The sequence below is a fragment of the Zootoca vivipara genome, chromosome 15 (assembly GCF_963506605.1).
Source record: "Zootoca vivipara chromosome 15, rZooViv1.1, whole genome shotgun sequence".
In the NCBI taxonomy this organism is placed as follows: domain Eukaryota; kingdom Metazoa; phylum Chordata; class Lepidosauria; order Squamata; family Lacertidae; genus Zootoca; species Zootoca vivipara.
In genome coordinates this window covers 9,138,211-9,157,735 of record NC_083290.1, presented here as the reverse complement: position 1 = coordinate 9,157,735, position 19,525 = coordinate 9,138,211, and the positions used below count along the sequence as shown (strand labels likewise).

Below are 19,525 nucleotides of genomic sequence, written 5' to 3'. Positions count from 1 at the left end.
AAAATTCCACCCACTATAGATGACAAGCCTCTTTGGTTTCAGTCGATCAGAGGGAAACAAGAAAACCGAGAAGATTTTAGAGGTCAGAGCTGTTAAAGGCTTACTGTGGGATAACCACTTGTATGAAGCACAGAAAATCTGTTGTTTTTTCCAATGCTAGTTAACAAGGCTGCTATCGCCCATTGTGGAAAATCAAGGTCAACGATAGTATGTACCGGTAGGTAAAATCAGTTCAGTGGAAAGAGGCCGTCCTGTCAAAGAGTCAATACTAATTAGGTTAATAAAACTACTTGCCTACAGTTAACACAGTTGCTCATTTGGGTGTTAGATTTATCTAGGTCAAATTACAATTGTACGGGCTTGAAATTAATTGATGTGGCTTCTCCCTCCGTTAACTTGAGGCGTTTTCTGCATTGCGTTGCTACCCATTGGGGGATGAGGGTGGGGTGGCGAGTCAACCCAAAATATGGGATAGTGAGCCTGAAGAGTCCTGGGCTGCAGCTTCTTCGCAAAGCATTTGAAAACAAATTTGCTCCAATGAGTTTTGTTTTTGTAATTACGTATTGCAGCAACAGGCTAAGAAACAGAAAATCCATCGTTCCCACAAACAAGCTAACTGTCCTCCAGTAGGGACCTTCAGCTTCAAGCATTAATCTGGGCTGCCCACTTCCAAGTGGCAAGATGTACAGGGCCTTCTGCAGTGCTGCTATCTAACCGTACCAAGATCCCAAGTTGCATTACAGCAGAAACTCACATCCCATTTGCAACAGGCATTGGCTAAATCCCGGCGAGAAGCTCCAACGCAGGGCCTGAAGGCAACACACAGCCACATGCCACTGTCCTTAATCATCCCTCTCAACATACTCCATTCTGGATCACCATCAAGAAGGCCTCCAAGTATGTCTGCTTTTAGATGCATCTCTATGCCATGGTGGCTGATGCCCACTGAGACCGGCATGACAAGAGACCAACAGGAGGTGGCGCCAGGGCCTGCTAGGCCTAGCTTTGCTCCCATCCTTGCCGTTCTAGAAGGAGGCACTTGGGAGGAAGCTGAGGGGCAGCAGCACCTCCTGGACCAGTTGTAAGCAGGAAAAGGCTGGCTGAGGGTAGAGGGGTGCTGGTGGGGCAGTGCCCTATCTGCCCTTAGGTGCCAGCCTCTGCTCTCTATGCCCGTGGCCCTCACCACATTCCACGACAATGAATTCCACAAGCAGATTTTGACTGCAGGTGTCCCCCGCCCCAACTTAATTTTGCCTTGCTCTCCAACTCTCGCTTCAGCTAGAGCTGAAGTTCTGGGGCTGGCTGAAGGCTGTGCAGGAAACCGGCTGATAGTCTACCATGCAAGCCAGCTGTCAGGCCCCCGGGGAGGCTGAGCAGCCTTTAAAAAGCCCCACTGTGCCTCGGGTCTCTCTGGGGCTTCCTCTGCCCTCATTGACGTCCGCTCTGGGCAGGGTCCCCTCGTGAACTGCAAGGACCCTCTCTCGCCATTTTCTGGTATGGTTCTATTTATTTCCGGGCGCTGCGCATATATGTGGACATGCGCAAGTAGAACACACATTAGGTGGGGGGGGCGCCTGTACTTAGGAAATGGAGGGCAATTGCCCCCTTTAGAGCTTCACAAGAGACAAATGTATAAACCGGTTGCCCTGCTGTACCAGCCCACCCCTCCTTTTACCTGCTCTGCCCCACACCCCTCACTTTTGCCTTGCATTGTCACTTGAAGCAATGCTTTCCTCCGGCTTGAAACCCAACATGATATTCTTTGCCATCTGATTTTAACTGCCTAATCAAGCACAATCTAAAAACCGCACGATCTTTTCTGTACCTAGACAAACAAAAAGAACGAAACACATTTAGTTTTATATGCATTTAATAGTTTACCAATTGGTACAATAAGATTTTTGTTTTAATATGCAGAAAACATGAATAAATTTTGTTTTACACAGTCTGAGAGCAACAAATCTTACTGTAAAACACAGAGCAGTATTATATACATTCCTTTACTGATTTTTTTTTTATTTTAATTGTGTCAATATCTTCAGTTAACTCCTACAGTCTGGGGGTGAGGGGGGGAAGCTTTCTCCAATGGCAATCTCTACACCGTTCTTATTGGGGGGGGAAGAGAAATAAAGAGGCTTGTCGTCATGTCAGTGTTGGGATCAAACTTCTAAAAACGTGGAATATTTTGCTAATTCTCTTCAGAAAGAACTTTGGACAGCTTGAAGGATATGCTTAGGACAAGAAAGTGGTTACTTACAGGGACACAGCAGAAAGAGAATAAAAAAGGCTGGTTAACATCCAGTCATGACTTGCCAATCTGGCTCAACCTTTTGCCCACCCTCTGCCCCATTCCCCCCCCCCCAAAAGAAAACCTCCCAAACAAGTTTCCCTATTTTATACACATCATTTCTGACACTAATGGAGAGGTTTTGCAGTAGCTAGCACCCTGGGAATTTATTTATTTTTAAATATACACAGCCAGAGTGAGAATATGGAATAATTAAGTGGATTTTTTTCCCCTTCATTCAAATTCTGTTAAAACTTTGCACTCAGGATTATCAAGCCACTGCGGAGGAAAAACCCAACCCAAACCGTATCCTTTTAAATAGCTTTCATGGGGTGGGAAGATGGGGTATGGGACAGGGAGAGGAGTGAGGTGAGAGGAGAAGAGAAGAGAAAGCTATTTAAAAATGATTTAAACAGGCAGTTCTTTTCACATTAAAAAAAAAAAGTCTAGAGGTAAATGGGAGAAGCAGCCAGGTGTCAACAGATTAGAACAGGGGCGGAGGGGTAGGAATAGCTTGGTGAGACGAGAGCCAAAGCTTTCAAAATACTACAGTGCTCCACAGCTTCTTGACAACTTGCTAGCAACTAGTATTTTCCCGGGGGGGGGGGGGTTAAAAAAAATTGTGCTCTGGGCACTTCATTGGTCACACCACACACAAAAGCAGGACGGCTTTTAAATGAAAATGGTAAAGTGCAGGATGCTCCAAGACATCAGCTCTCAGATTGTGTCCAAATCATAAAAGGGGGGTGGGGGGTGGATTTTGCACTTTCAAAAAGAAAAATGAATCTAGGATTTATTTATTTATTTTCTTGGGCACATCTTAATAATCCATGCAGTTCTGGAATGTGTGTGTGTGTGTTTACGTACGTGTCTATGTATGTATTTGTGGCTTTCTTTCAAGAGACTGGACACCGAAACTGGTCTGTTTGGAAGCGTGGTGCTTGACCACTGCCCTTTCAGTTTTAAAAACAGCATGCCGCTCTTTGTGTGACGGAACACACAGCAATACACTCCTGAATACCTTCTGATAATTTTTTATTTTTAATTTTTAAATCCTCTTTCAATCCAAGCCAGTAAACCTCAGCGCTTGAGACTCTTCACAGGAGAAAAAGAAAAGGCACAGGATTAAGATAGCCGGAGAGAAGCACAAAAGCCAACTACTAGGGACGACTCCTCCACACCACCATCTCCTCCCCCTTTTCCATTTTCTTTTGTTTTAAAACCAGGGGTGTAACTGCTGGTGCAGTGTACAACCACTCATGGTAATTCGCCTATTATTGCAAACTGGCTAAATGGACGTGTAGCTTACAGGTTTAAAGTCACTCAACGCCAAGGAGGTTTCGTGACTACTAGAGGCTACAAAATGGTTCCTTTTTATATCCTAAAACCGTTTATTATGTTCAAAGGAGTGCAGGGGAATAGTGGTCAAGCTCCCGTGTTAATAGATGCCTTAGTTTCACAGATTCTGTAAATGCAGAGTTTACCTTTAACCCTTAAATAATAATAAAAAGAACCAGGATTTCTACACCTCAGCCAAGAATTATTTTGCAACTGCTAACCAGCATTGCTTTGACTGTCCCACTACAGATTCAGAAATTCTCAAAAAGGCAAAAACAGCAATGAATTCCCTGTCAAAAACAGTTTTAAAATGAGGGTAAGACTTCAAAATGTGTACGATTCGGCTTGTGGGAAACTTGCTCACTAAAAAGCTGCATTCTCCAGAAGTCAGGACTTGCACCCTAACTTACTCCCCACCCTTTCAAGTCATTCACTGCTTTTGGTTTCCCAGCTCCCAAAAAGAAGCCAAACACACAAAAAATCCTTCTTGCGGGAGAACCAAAATGTGTGATTAAGCCTTATTTCTATTGACATGCATCTAACCCTCCAAACAAGTGGGGGTTTTTTGGTTGCTTTTTTAAAAAAGGGCCAGTTCTTTTAAAAGCCACAGAGCAAGTGTGTTAAAATTTGTCAGACCGGCAGTTTGTCCAGGCTAATACGTGGATTTTTGGAACAGACTTGGTTCGTGAAGGACTGGACTTAAAAATGCCTATAACAGAACGTGACCAATAAAAAGCTGATTGAACGATGCTTGCTCCTTGGAAAAAAGATGAATGGGGAGGTCTTTCTTTTAGAGCTCTTCAAATTAAGGGGGCAGCTTCCATACTGAAGCTGGCTTCAAAACTCTGTAACAAGAGCAGGCTTTGCATGTCAGCAGGCGGATTTAACATGCGGTTGTGAGGTTATCTAGAAGCTTGCAAAGTACCTGCTAGCATAAGTGGTTCTCCTCCTCCTGTTTCCTTCTTTCTTTCTACAGTGCTTTTTTTTTGAGCACTGCGAACTCTGCTCTCATGTCCCATCACATCTGACCATCCTCTGGCTCCCTGTCCTGCTTTCAGACATTTTTGCTAACTTGAAAGGAGAGGGAACCACACCACTATTACCCTGTTTGCTGCACACTCACCAACTACCAGGGAAAGCAGGGGAGGAGAGAGGATGACACCCTCAGATATTGTGGACATCGCACAAGCCTGATAAACCACAACCAAAGCCAACAGAAAGCTGAACTGTCAGGAGTCAACTGGGAGATTTAAGTCCAACCGTCCAGTTAAGAGCTACGTTCAAGCAAGACCGACAGACTCCCTAAGACACATTTTGCATGGAAAGCATTAAGCGCCAAGTGTTAGAATGCAATAGAACTCCAACAACCATTTCTTTAAAAAAAAAATACACATCACATCATACCAAGGTTTCTCTTCCTATATTGCAGCTTGTTAGTATAAGGATACCAACCTTTTCTTTTCTTTTTTAAACGTGATAGGAAGCCAAAATAAAAATATATCCTATTGATTTGGCAAATATATCATGACGAGAAAAAACTGGAAGTTTTAATTAGTTTCCATTAATTACATAAGGTTCTAAGTTGCAGCCTTGTTTATCTAGTATCCTTAGACTTCTTAAGCACACTTAAGTGATGTTGTTACAGAGATACGTGTTTCTTGAAAGAGCCCTCCCCACCCCCACCCCAAAAAAAGAATCCGTATGAGAGTCACTAGTTATAGGCACCACCCAACAGAAGAGAATGGGTGTTCAGTTTATCCAGCACAGAACGGGATTTTGCTGCTGCTGGTGGTGGTGCTGGTTTAAGTGCCCTTAATTCAACCAACCAGCTTCTGCCTTCGCAGGTCTGATGTGACCAATGCCAGCCCATGTCCTTAAACCTATGGTACTTCTAGACAACGTATGTAAATTTACAGTATACAATTTGGATTCACCATGCATGAATACTTTGTGTGTAACATTTAATAAGCTCAATCTACATCCAGAATAATTTACATGAAAGGACAATATTTATTTTAAACAGAGCTCAATGGGTAACCATGGTATCCGAGTGCATCCAGAGGGGGAGGGAAAGAGGGGGGTGGGCCAGGTGTGAATTCAATCAACGGCACTCCCACACTTTTACTGTTTGATCTACGCTGCCGGTAACCACAAAGGGCGCTGTCTTGTGGAAATCTGCAAGAGAGAGGGGGGCGGGGGAAGACAGGAAGTTACTAACAGCACCACAAAGGATAGGTCAATACTAGAGCTGAAAAACGTCCATGATGCTGGATCAGCCAGAAGGTTTTAAAAATCAGGACATATACTGTGACTGGCCATGGCAAATCTTTATTGTTTCCTACGCTGTATAGAGTTTATGCCTGAAGGGAACCTGCTAGGACTTGCCGGCTTTCATTGTTTTCCTTTAGCTTTTCATCCAAAACCTGTATTTTGAGGCAATGGAGAAGCTGCCTGAGTGTCCTCTTGGGTGAGGGTTCTATTAATGGAGGGTTCCAAAGACACACTTGCTCCTTCTCCCTAAGGAACCTTGAGCAGTGCCCTCTGTGCACAGATCTGTGAAAGGAGGAGATACCCAGCTTACCCTAAACTACAGACCCCATTATTTCCCCCTCTCACAGGGACAGCCATGCCAGCAGAAGATGCATACTATTAGTGTAAACTAGCAGTGCAGACATACCTTTACTCTGCCCTCCTCCTCTCAACATTATTTTTTTTAAAGAAAAATGATGGTGCCACTGATACAACGCACCTTGAGTTACGTCAGCAAACCACTAGCTGAAAGGCCCACGTCACAGATCATCCGTCAGCCATCATTAGCAGTACAGTCAGCACAGCAAGTCAGGAATGGCTTGCCAATAAATGTAAAGCAGCTTGGCTTTTATGGGTCCTGTGAGCTGGAGAGGTGGGGGCAGAGGAACAACCAGCTCTGAACAAAGCAACAGGGAACAGGGAACCTCTACCTCAAAGGGATATAGAGGAGCTTCACTCCTGTTGAAGCCAGCTTCAATTTTCATTATGCCTGTACAAGCAACTAATTTTTCCACTTTTTTCTTTGCTAGAAAAAAAGGTTGCTGCACAGAAACAAATGGAACCCAACTGTCTTCACCAGCCTGGCAAAACACTACCAGCATATACTTTCCCTGTAACTTCCAACATGCCCCCTTCCCCTTTCTTCTTTTGTGAAGAGAGGGAGGCCAGACATTTTCTTTAGCATGGGGACTTTTAAGCCAGCCTGGGACAGGTATACTTCTACAGTCTAGAGAGTATTTAATGCAGTGCAGCGCATCCCTTCTTAGTTGAAGAGTGGTGCCATTGATTTACGAGTTGGGCTCCAGGTAAAGACCAACCTACAGAGAAGACGTAGGTCTGCACTCAGCTGCACTGTGCTGGAATAAGTGCACATACATACCCAACGAGGTAACAAAGTGTTCGTGCGCATTGAGAGTCTTCATGCATCTTTTGTTCTTGTAGTCCCAGACACGCAAGGTCTTGTCATCAGCACAGCTCAAAATAAATTTTCCCCCAGAATGGAACAGGACGCCACGTACCCAGTTATCATGGCCCACCTGTTGAGAGAGAAAGAGAAAATGGCACAAGGTCACAAGAAAGTACAGTGGTACCTCTAGTTACGAACTTAATTCGTTCCGGAAGTCCGTTCTTAACCTGAAACTGTTCTTAACTAGAGGCGTGCTTCCACTAATGGGGCCTCTTGGTGCCACTGCGCCGCCGGCACACGATTTCAGTTCTCATCCTGGGGCAAAGTTCTCAACTCGAGGTAACTCTTCCAGGCTAGCAGAGTTTGTAACCTGAGGCGTTTGTAACTCGAGGTACCACTGCATTGTGCGCACACCTGAACATTCACAACGTGATTTGAAATCCAGTAGTAAGATCATTCCACTACTTGCCCCAAACTAACCGCCTTGAAACTATAGGAATTTGAATTCCCCAGATAAGAACAGGGCCCTGTGATGAATTATTCCTTCAATCTGTACAGATTCTAGTCATTCTAACTAGTCTGGCTGGATTCCTCAGAGACTATTTTTAGGTCATCCAGGCAATATTGTCTCATCTATTCCCTTATGAAGCAACAGTATACAGGATTGCAGTCCGATAGGAGGGGGACACACAGGAACTTACAAGTGTCATAAGGCACATGCCAGTACTAATGTCCCACATCTTAATGGTCTTGTCTCTAGAGCCAGAAAGCAGGAAAGGCCCAGGCTTGCCACTCTTCTTAGTCTATAAAGGAAAGAGAAGGAAATTACAAAAAGGAATATTTCAGGTGGTAGAAATGCAGACTCACCTTTGGAGTACCTGAGACCTAAGCAAGCAAAAAGAAAGTTGTGCTCCAGGTGAACAGGACTCGGAAGTCAATCAAGCACTTCTATGTTAATGAACACAGCAGCAACATTCACACACTTTTAGAACATAATTCTTTAGACTTTGCCACTGAACATAAAATGTTGTTTATGTTCAATTACAATTAATGATCTATATTTAAAGAGAAGCTTGTTTTTCTAATGCACCAATACTGCTGTCTGCATTTTTTAAGCTCATAGTTTAGCCACTCAAAGAAATCTTAGAACTAGAAGAAAGTTTCCTACCACTCAATAATGACATTGCCTGGAGTCACATGTGGGGCAGGGGAGAGAAATGTCCTCCAAGCACTAGGCACTCCTGCCGAATTTGGCCTCCATTGGCTGTTTTTTTCCTCTCTTACTCCCTCCCTTCAATATCCAGCCTGAAGAAGAGTTCTTGAAAATTTAAAGTCACTTAAAGTCACTAACTGGTGTGACTATTTAGCCCATTACCATAAAAAGTTATTACGCTACTGTTTTGGACTGTTGAGTTTTACACTGAAGCCAAATTTCTATGTCAGATTGTCATGCCCACTGCCAATTATTCTGTTCACCATTATTCTCCACCGAGGCTCACACCTCCTTCTTTCAGATATGTGCGACTCCCCTTTCTCCTTTCACTCAAGACACCCACTAGAGCTGCTTAAGACACTCCCCCAAAATTCAACTGGGAAGTCTAAAAGAGAAGGGAACCAGGGGCATCTGCCATACGATCCTTTGCTCTTAGAACAAAAGAGATAAACTCACAACTCCATAATCTATTGTTCACATTCAGCCAAAACGCATGAATCTCTCTTAAGAGTGTGGAATTCTTAAGTGTATGTCTCTCCCTTCTACATGCCTCCATTAATATCCAAGCCAGGATAGGCTCAGGCTAAAACGACTTCACAACTCCCTTCATCTTCCATGCCTTTTCTTGGGCAATTATTTCTGCAACAAGCCAGTAGAGGGCAGAGGAGAGAAAGTGAAGCAGCTAAGAAGTTAGCTGAGAGATATGACCTTAAATCACACACATACGCCTTTTTATTTTAAGTAGGTGAAAAAAGGGACCAGGTTCAAACTTGGCCACTGTTGAGTGATAGCACGTGTCCACTGTGGTGCCCCAAACAATTCAGAAAAGAAAAGTCACTTCCATGAAGCCTATTTCAAGAGGCCAAGTATGTAGGATTCTGACACGCTCTAGAACAGAGCTCCAGAACACTGCACTGAGCAAGAAGGAGTAAGAGTCTTGTGCACTTGGGGGAGAGAGATGTTCTTTAAAAAATGGATTTTCAGTATGTAACCACACAAATTTGCCCAAAGCCACCACCTCTTCCTTTTTGAGTTAAAAAAAAAGGACTTTGAGCTTTAGATCAGATGTTTATCTGAATCAAAGGGGTGGAATGGCTGTGGGAGACAGCACCAGCATGTGATGGAAATCCGAGGCAACAAGACAGCCACTACAAATCCCACATGTCCATGCATGCCCCAATGAAGAGTAAGAGGTTGAAATTACATGGAGGAGAGGAGAGGGGAGGGGAGGGAAGTGCAATATAAGACTCCATACCTCAGATCCCGTAGCTTCCGATATGGTGGAGTAAGAGCTCTCTGGAGCCCAAGAGATGCACTCTACCACATGCTCATGTTCTCTGAGTTCAGCTTTGCACTCCTTTGTTGCTACCACCCAAACACGCACCGTCTGGTCATTAGAACTACTGGCAATCAGCGTGCCATCCTGGTTAGGCCGCACCATGCGGACCCATTCTCTATGCCCCGTGAAAGTCTTCACGCAGTAGCTGTTTGCAAGGAAAATAAACAAAAAGAAGACCGCTGTTGACAGAACACTACTATATAAAGCAAGAATTGAAGTATTGATGGTTTAGGGACAATGCTGGTGTTGGCAGCAGTTGAAAACAGAATGTTTTGATAAATGAAAGGTCTAAATTGGGTTGAGAAGACTGGGGGAAGTCTGGGCGAATGGACAGGAAGAAAACAGCAGCTAGAGCAAGGGGCCGAGCAGAAGAAGGTTAAACCAAAAGTTATTTGGATCATTTAAAGAATCCATTTCCAAAAGGTAATACAAAATATAAATCAGAAGGAGAAGTTGGGAGAATCCTCAACATTGAGGCAATCTTGAGACTTTTTTTTAAAAAAATGAACATTAATTATGCCAGTTTTATTCTTCCCTCATACAGTTCTTTCTCCTTCTTAGCATTTCTACACTGGTGACATACTAGTTTGTCATTCCTTCTCTCAGAGATCTAATAGGATTCCAAGAAGCACCAAGCTACAGGATCGGAAGGAGGTATAACAGTTAAGCTTGTACAGAAGATATCCCTTTGCTTGCCGTCTTCTCCACCTTTCTGCATGTTTTAAGAGCAACTGCACCAAACAGTGCCTACATCAGGCTGTTCATCCATTTGTGGGCCCTATCCCACTTGCTGAAGACCAATGGCATATACCACCAGTCACTAGCCTTCCAGATGTTGCGGACTACAATTCCCATAATTCCCAACTGTTGGCCATTCTGGCTGGGGCTGATGGGAGTTGAAGTCCAACAACAAGAGCACATAATGGTTCCCCTGCATTAGGGAGAATCTTCAAAAAGCAACCAGGCACTGTTTCTTCCGTCACATGAACACATCTGCAAGATCTTACCCTGTTTGAACTTCCCACATTTTGATGGTTTTATCCCTCGAGGCAGAGACTATATGATCCCCATTGGGCATGATGGCTACTGAAGAAACATTATGATCATGACCTAGAAGAAGAAAACAACACAACAAACACGCTTACATCAGGCTTCTGCTGTGACTGTGTTAGCTCACAATGTGTGTGAAGAGTACTCGATTCACACAAGCAACAATAATCCTGTATGGTAACCCTCAATATGCAAACCAGGGACCCAACTGAGAGATATACAGGATGTCTACAGTGGTTGTCTGGTTATTAGAAGAAGTGCACTGCATGGTTTCCAAAAAAGAATCTCGTGAATCTAAGTTCTTCTTAAATAAACTTGAGCAAGAAACCAGGGCGCTTAACCCAACCCCAACACACACACACCACTGGCAGGCTGTAATGAGCAACATGAAACTATCATGGATGCATTTCCCAGTTTCAAAGTCAGACAAGGCAGGTGCATTAGATGTTCAGCACTTTTGCCAGCAAAAGAGAAAGGGGTGCTGCAGCAGTGAAGAGGGAGTGTGAAGTACCATGTGTTCCAGACAAGCAGGCATCAGATGGTCATATCTGAAATACCGAGAACACTCTGGTTGCCACATCTCAAAAATATATCATTGAGCTGGTAACAAAAGTTTGAAAAGGACAGGCAAAATGGTGCAAATGTGAAAACACCGTTGCCCCGTTGCCCAAATCTTGCATGCATGCCAGAAGACCTGGGGAGGGTATCACACAGCTCTCATCTTTGTACTACAAAAGTCTTAGAAGCAGCTGGAAGCAGCAACACTCTTCTTTAGAGGATTTCCTTGCTCCGTCACTGCATGAAGAAACCCCTCCCCAAAGTTTTCCAAGCGTGCAAAGCAGACAAGGGGCAAGGGATGCGGGGAAATCTAGTTATCCTGTTGGCTTTGGGGGCAAACAGAAGCAGCCCAAGTCTTTCTTTCACAGAAAGGCTTGATTTGTATTGCTCCAAAGCTCAGTGTGATGTAAGAAGCTTCTCTCCCCAATGCTTCTATGGGAAACAGCAACCATCTCCTCCCATGCTGGGTCCAGTACTCCTTTCCTCAGGCCGTAAATGCAGTTATAGAGGCACATTCTGCTTATCCAGGCTCTTTAAGGACACTCCTAGGCAGCGACAAGAAATGGCCAGAACCTCTGCTTCTGCTATTTTCCCCTGGTAAGGCAGGCAGGCAGCTGCCTCCAGAAAGCTGAACAGAGCGGAGGGGGGCGGGGAATTGCGCATGAAGCAGAATTCACATTTGCAAAACTCTAGCCTAGCCTAATTCACCCAATCCCTTTCAAGTCATATTTTCCACATTTCAAATGTTGAGTCCTTCCCATTGTTTCGAGCAGTTAACAATGCTTCAAACAAGCAGGCTATGGTCTGAACACACAGAAGGCAGGCAGGTTTCAACTATGGAGCAAATAGTATTCCCTCCTTGGGAAATATCCAAGATTCTTATAGAGCTGGCAACAGAATGAACCCAAATGTGATGCTTCCCATGAGTACTCCAGCTCTAACCATACTATACAGTAGAGCAGGCATCCCCAAACTTCGGCCCTCCAGATGTTTTGGACTACAATTCCCATCATCCCTGACCACTGGTCCTGTTAGCTAGGGATCATGGGAGTTGTAGACCAAAACAACTGGAAGGCCACAGTGTGGGGATGCCTGCAGTAGAGCAAGATTGCCTCGTCTCATTTCCCAGCAAGCTAAGGAAATGGGCCCATATTAAAGCCTTACAGCTCCCACTTCATCAAACTAGCAACAGGGAACACAAGCCTGTTAACATTTCAACCACAGGCTGCAAAATATACTCAGGATACTGACCAGGTAACAACCATCTTTTTATCTAATAACTCAAAATGCGAACATGGTGGGTCTGTTGTTTTGACTACACCAATTTCAGATTGCAAGTGACAACCCCCCTGATTATCTTCTTTCATACAGAACAATTCTCTGCTGGAGAGTCAGAGAAACAGCTAAGCTAGAATCATTCTTTCCAACAACTAGCTTTACATGTGCAGTAATTATTATTGAAAGGAGAGCATTCAATCATGTGGTGTCCTCCCCTCCACATAGCTGCTGACTGAAGTGGTATAGTTCAGCCGTGAGTTTACCACATCATATGTGTAAGGCGAGGGTGGGAAACCTCCAGCCCTCCCCCATTTGACCTGCAAAGCCAAAGCCATGCCTATCTGCCCTACACACCATCAGGCGTGGGGCAGGCATCATAAATCAGCTGATTAGCAGCATCTGCAAAGCACACTGAAAGGGATTTCTTAGAAGCCCCTTGCAAATCGCTATCTTGCAGAGTCCCCCAACCTTGGTTTAAGAGTTCTGCATCCCCTTCCTAATTTCAGTTTCAAGAAAGGGTCAAGTCTGGACTGGTTTGATTTTAATTCACAATCGAAGTGTGGGGTTCCTCAATTCCTTACCATGCATGGTTCTGATGCACTCAAAGCCCTGGAAATCCCATAGCTTAATTGTCATATCTGCAGAGCAGGAGGCCAATAACTTGCCGCTGTGGTCGAAGGAAATATCCTGCACTGAGTCTGTGTGGCCCTTCAGGGTTCGTTCAAAATCACCTGTCTCATAATCCCATACCTAGGAAGCAGACAAAGAAATTGGTGAACATCTGCCCTCACAAAATACATATATTTCTTACAGGCTCTCATTTGCATTCAAAGCAGCTGTCTGGCACTCTGTTCAACATTAATTCAAAATGGAAGAAAGAAATGGGAGCAAGGGAAGAGCCAATAACATTTCTGAAGGGTATACTGACTTTTCAAATTAATTAGACAATAATAAGCACCTCTCCTTCTCTCTCCGCCCAACCCATTTCCAAAATAAATCAATAAGCCAGAAAACAGCACATTTTGCTACTCTTCCTGTTGCCTTAAACAAGAGCAGACTCCCTTTCTATGGGATGACGCACATGCTTTATTTGTGCAGACACATAAAACTCCTGCTTTCTATGAGACAAAAGCAATATTCAGACATACCAGTAGAAAACTCTATTTCAAATTCTTGAATATCTGCCTTGCACACATTGGCAACTTAGAATAAAGCCAGGACAAAAAAATGGGAGGAACCAGTCACCCAAATGAGCCATTGGATGCAGGGCAGGACACAAGTTTTTAAAAATACTATTCCATTTGTCTTCACCCCAAGGTCCCAGCGTTGGTCACAACAATTAAAACAGTTATTAAAAACAGTTTAAAGCAACTTAAAACTACAGAAATAAGGTGGGTCCTAAAAATATACATTCTCAAGTGTCAAAAGCTAGAGGTGTATCTTCAGCATTTGCCACAAAATATATAATGAAAATGCCAGACACATCTTTGTCAGTAATGACTTCCACAACTTAGGGACTCCCAAAGAAAATGCCCTCTGTTGGGCCATGGTCCCCTTTAATTTCTGAAGGATGTGGAACTACCAAGAAGGCCTCCTTAGCAGCCAAGGGGGTATGAAGGGAACGAGTCAGTCTTTAAAGCGGTATTTCCAACTGGTGTTCTGCAGACATTCATGTAACAAAAACTACCATAGAGATACCACAATTTTCCAAAGTAGGGGCTTGGCTTTTGAAAAACAGGGGATCTGCAGTACTTAGCTAATTGGGAACCACTGCTTTAGGGCCCAGCTATTTAAGGATCTGTCTTGTGATTACCCCGTCCTCCACTGTTCACTCAGTCTCTTGCGACTCCAGAGCAAAAGGTGTGCTGGGGTTTGTTTTTGTTTTTCATGGGTCATGTATGAAAAACCCAATTGCTTCAGGTGATGTATTAAAACAATATATTATAAGACACAGCCCTTAAGTATTAATATACTCACTACCAGTCTGGCCAGTGCCTCCTCGCTTGCCAGCCTCTCCCCACTAACTGCGCCAAAGCTGTTTGGCTGTACCAATGCCAGCCCCAGCAACTCCTTATACGCAGAGTAAAAGTGGCAAAGAGACAGAGAAGTTCAGGGAATGGGCGGAGAGTCCTCTGAGGGGAAAGGACCAGAGGTGAATGAAAAAGGACATGGAAGTAGGGATGAAAGAAACTAGCAGTTCTGGGGGTATGAATGAAGTACAAGTTGAGTGGAAAAGGAGAATGGGGGAAGACATTACAGAAGCTGGGCTAAAATACTTATGAGAGGCATGTGGGGGTGGGAACAAAAAATATAGAAGAAAAGCTGTCTCCAATTAAAGACACTAGATCAGCAAACACTGCCTGAAATAGAGAGGCTGAATCACAATGCCTCCAAGAACAAATGTCTGCACTTAGCTTGAGGGAAGTTGAGCTATAGAACTCAACCTGCCACAAGGAAAATGCTGTGGCAAAGTATTTAGCTACTTCCAATGATGCATTAATATCAGAAGAAAGTTACGCTAGTATTTGCCAGCTGATTGTGCCAAATTCTGCTTCCATCTGCCACACTTTTATAACTGGTTCTGCCCCCAGCACCACAATTTTGACTGGTGGGCCTGAATTTTTTATCCATCCCAAGTGGGCCCTGGGTAGAAAGTCTGAGGACCCTTGTTCTATGAGAAAATTCTTTCCCCAACAAAATACGGGCCCAGTACTCACCAAGGTGGCCAACCTGTGTTCTACCAGTTCACAGTGACTGAATCCTCCTCCATCCAATAATCACCACCATTATCCCTGCATACAGAAAGCTAGCATGTCAGGGGGAAGCCTAGCCCTTTGTGGAGGGAATCTGTGTTGTGTATAGAAGAGCAAGAGTTATGGCCCAAAGTGGAGCCTCAGAGCCAAGATAACAGGTTGACCACCTCACTGAGAATCAAGCTATAAGGAGATTCAGGCTCCAGCAAGCTTCCACCTGAATGAGTCCCAAAGACTGGAAACTACAGTCAACATACTCATCATGTGTTCTTGGTGTTCTTACTAAGAGCCACAGTAGTACAGTACAATAAGTGGCATACTTGAATAATCCTAAACTGTTTAAGATTGTACATTATATTGTGCCCAGGAGTGTGCCTGCAGCAAACAAATGCAGGCTTCGGAGACTGGTTGAGAATGGTACATCAACCCATACCAGCTTCAGGAGGCAAACCACCAGGCTGCGTATTAACTGAAGCTTCTGCATCTCGATGGGTGACCACAAACACAGAATGCCATTTTGCAAAATCTATATATATAAAGATGGCCAGGTGGCGCTGTGGTTAAACCACTGAGCCTAGGGCTTGCTGATCAGAAGGTTGGCGGTTTGAATCCCTGTGACTTGGTCCCAGCTCCTGCCAACCTAGCAGTTCGAAAGCACGTCAAAATGCAAGTAGATAAATAGGAACCGCTACAGCGGGAAGGTAAACGGCATTTCCATGTGCTACTCTGGTTTACCAGAAGCGGCTTTGTCATGCTGGCCACATGACCTGGAAGCTATACGCCGGCTCCCTCGGCCAATAATGCGAGATGAGTGCGCAACCCCAGAGTCGGTCACGACTGGACCTAATGGTCAGGGGTCCCTTTACCTTTACCTTATATATATATATAAATGTAAAAGGGGCATGTAGGTGGGTCTCCACTTTTCTCCGAAACCGCTTGACCGATTGGGTTCAAATTTGGACACAATGTCCCATGCGAATGTCCGAAGGACCTTAGAAAGTTTGCAAAAACAAATGCCACACCTGGGCCATGTAAGACCCCCAAAAAACCCTGTTCCAGAACATACAACTCAGCCAAAACTGCATGCTGGGAAAAGAACTAGGTTACAAACCAGCAGTCTCTAGTGGCGGCTGCACTGGTACTGCACCTATAAAACCTTCCCTCTCAACAGTACCTTGGCTCCCGTTTACATACTAGGCTGAAGCCTTTACAGACTAGGCTGAATGGAGGTACTGACTCGCCTGGGTGGGGGTTGTGGGGAGGAGGGGATGGGATAGGTCAGGACACGGTGGGACCAGTCACGGGGGGGGGGGATATGTCATGGATCGGCACAGGGTGGGGGAAATCACAGGGATGAGCCACAGCAACGCATGGCAGGGCCAGCTAGTGTGTGTGTGTGTGCGCGCACACACACACACACACACTATATATATACTCTAGTATAAGCCTACTTTTTCAGCACCAATAATGTGCTGAAAAAGCCGCCCTTGGCTTATATTTGAGTGAGGTAGGCAGCGCCGGAGAAAGGCACAGGACTGGGGGTTCGGAGAAGCACTACGCTGCAACTCTCCAAAACCCCATCCTTTGCCTGCTCTGTGCGAGGCGGCGGGGAGGGAGAAGTGACGAGCTTCTCCCCACCACCACCACCACCAACAGCTGGGAAAGGCATAGGATGGTATTTATTTTCATTTTTGAAATTTACCAGTAGTTGCTGCATTTCCCACCCTCGGCTTATACTCGAGTCAGCAAGTTTTCCCAGCTTTTTGGGGTAAAATTAGGTGCCCCGGCTTATATTCAGGTTGGCTTATACTCGAGTATATACAGTGTGTGTGTGTGTGTGTGTGTGTGTGTGTGTGTGTGTGTAACTATAACTTGGGCCAACACAGTCCAATAAGCACAATGGGAGCCATATCCCAATTCTGATCAGCTCACACCTCCTGTGTCAATAGCCTGCAGCAATCCCTTGAGGTGCACACTTCTGGAGAGCTGCAAGACAGACAGGGTTTATTGAAGAGTCTTACCTTTATTGTGGCATCCTCTGAAGCAGAAACCATAACACTGAAAACTGGATGGAAAATTACTCTTGTGACAGGACTCCTATGTCCGCTCAACGCATACTTTTCTGGAGGACGAGGGATCCATTCTTTAGGGTCTCGCTTCTGACCGAGTGGCCCGCCTGAAGTAAATTCTTCCTTGGCTTCATTTAGTTTGGATTCCAATTCCATAACCTAAATGGAGGTTTAGGTTGGAGAGAGGGCAGGGAGAAAGGAGCGGAGAGAACAAACAAAAGTGTAAGACATCTACCTTGCAAGTCCTGAAGGACCAACACACATTGGCCATCACCAAATCTACAGCAGCCCTGGAACTGTGCCACACAGCTCTCAAATTAGCTCCAAGTACAAGTTGTAACAGCTAAAAGGAACCAAACAAAACCTGAGAGCCACAGGAAAATATCTGCCTGGTTATCTTGAAATCAATCCAACTCTCCTTAGCTCATTTTAGTTTTGAGAAAATGTGTTTGTCGTCATATTTACTTTACCTGAACTTTGTTTCCTTGGATATGAGTGCAAGTCTACTGCTCTGTCATTCCATCCTTATCAGCCAGAATTTTTCTCTTTCCTGCGTTTTGCATCAAATAACCTTGCTACTATTACCTTTAACAATGCTGCTTCTGTTTGTTTAAAGCAAAAACCTGCCAAGGCTTCAGATGGATCCTATCTCCTACATACCCCGTAGCCTTGAGACCAGTGGGCACATTTAGAGGAATAAGGAGACTAGGTCTGGGTGTTATGTGGTTTTCAACATCATGATATATGACCAGCTAAATATCATGATATACTGATTTATCATGATGTCTGAAATAAGGATGGAACTATGCAGAGGGGAACAGTAGGGCTGGGTGATACCTGGTTTTCAACTTCGTGATATATCACCCGCTAAACATCATGATATACTGATATATCACAATATCTGAAATAAGAATGGAGCTATGTAGAGGCATTGACTGACTTCACGGTTTTTCACACATTGTGATTTTTGCATAGCACACACAGACATAAATCATGATTTGCAATATATTGTCAGGTCAAAAATTATAAAACCGATTATAATAGTATGGACTTCCAACCGGATAGTTTGTTTTGCATACTTCTTTTAAAAGCACTGCAGCAGTGTTGCCAGCAATATACCAACTGAGGCTTGCACTTACCTTCTTTTGTAATCTTATAACTGATGTCCATTTCTTTTCCAAGAGTCCAGCATACTTCTTATCTAACTCTTCATTCTGAAGATCAAGACAATTGTTGTGAACACATAAATAGTAGGGCAATATTTCGCCAGTTACTGTTTTTTATAAGAATAGCATTTTCTACTGTCTTAGAAATTGAAGGCATGGAGTTGTGGGGCTTATCAAGAAACCCTACAAACCTTTGCATGTAACTGGATGCAAACATGTATGAAGCCAGAGATAAAACACATCCAGATTAAAAGCCAAAGGAACTAGGTATTTAGGGGGGGGGAGAAGCTCCTTCCATCTGCTTTCACAAGTGCTTCTGTGCTTTTGGGGGGGTCTTCCCCCGCTTTGGACGATGTGAATTGTTTAATGTGTCTGCAATGAACTGCCCCCCTGGCACGTGTGGTGATTTAATGGGAATGATGGGTCAATACACATTTTCCAAAACTGTCTAACTTCATCGTCCCACAAGTGGACAACCAGATGTCTTTGGGAAGGATCAAGCAGGAAATGAAAGCAATAACCCTCCATGTTTTGTTGCTCCCCCAACAATCAGTATTCTGTGGCACAGTGCCATTAAACGTATGTACAGGTTCTGTTTTGTTATTGTGCCTAATAAGCTCATCTTCCTCCATGAATTTGTCTGATCCCCTAAGCTTGGGTCCGTCTTGTGGCAGCCGGTGCCATGTTCACACACATTCTGTCAATTACTCTGCCAAGAAACCACTGCTGTATTCTTCAGTGGATGACCTTGACGAACAGGTTTGTGTTAAGAGGCACAATCCTCAGGACATGCATGATCCAACATCAACCAAGAGCACAAAGCAGACACAAGCACTGAACTATCCGGTGAAGCATCCTGAGCAAGTTTCCCTCCTTACATTATTTCTTCAGGGAAATAACATCTAGCTTACAGGAAGTTCTCAGAGTTTATGAAAGCCAAAAAAATCACACCCTCCTCTCTGGTCTGCCACCATTCTGATTATCTGTGGAGTCAGGGTGTTCGACAAAGGCATGGCCAGAAACCACAGACCAGCTGAG

At 44.3% G+C, this 19,525-nt stretch overlaps 1 protein-coding gene across 1 annotated transcript in view; it reads right to left on the bottom strand.

The window, feature by feature from the left end:
* Positions 1-3,507: 3,507 nt before the first annotated feature.
* The window catches only part of PAFAH1B1 (platelet activating factor acetylhydrolase 1b regulatory subunit 1), a 53,835-nt gene continuing 37,817 nt past the window's right edge, over positions 3,508-19,525 (bottom strand). The window contains exons 4-11 of the mRNA XM_035138966.2: positions 18,461-18,535; positions 17,274-17,480; positions 13,081-13,249; positions 10,621-10,723; positions 9,530-9,758; positions 7,763-7,864; positions 7,035-7,191; positions 3,508-5,800 (exon numbers count right to left, since the gene is read on the bottom strand). Of these exons, the coding sequence (XP_034994857.1) occupies positions 5,727-5,800; positions 7,035-7,191; positions 7,763-7,864; positions 9,530-9,758; positions 10,621-10,723; positions 13,081-13,249; positions 17,274-17,480; positions 18,461-18,535 (1,116 nt within the window). The 3' untranslated portion in view covers positions 3,508-5,726. The remainder of the gene's footprint in view (positions 5,801-7,034; positions 7,192-7,762; positions 7,865-9,529; positions 9,759-10,620; positions 10,724-13,080; positions 13,250-17,273; positions 17,481-18,460; positions 18,536-19,525) is intronic.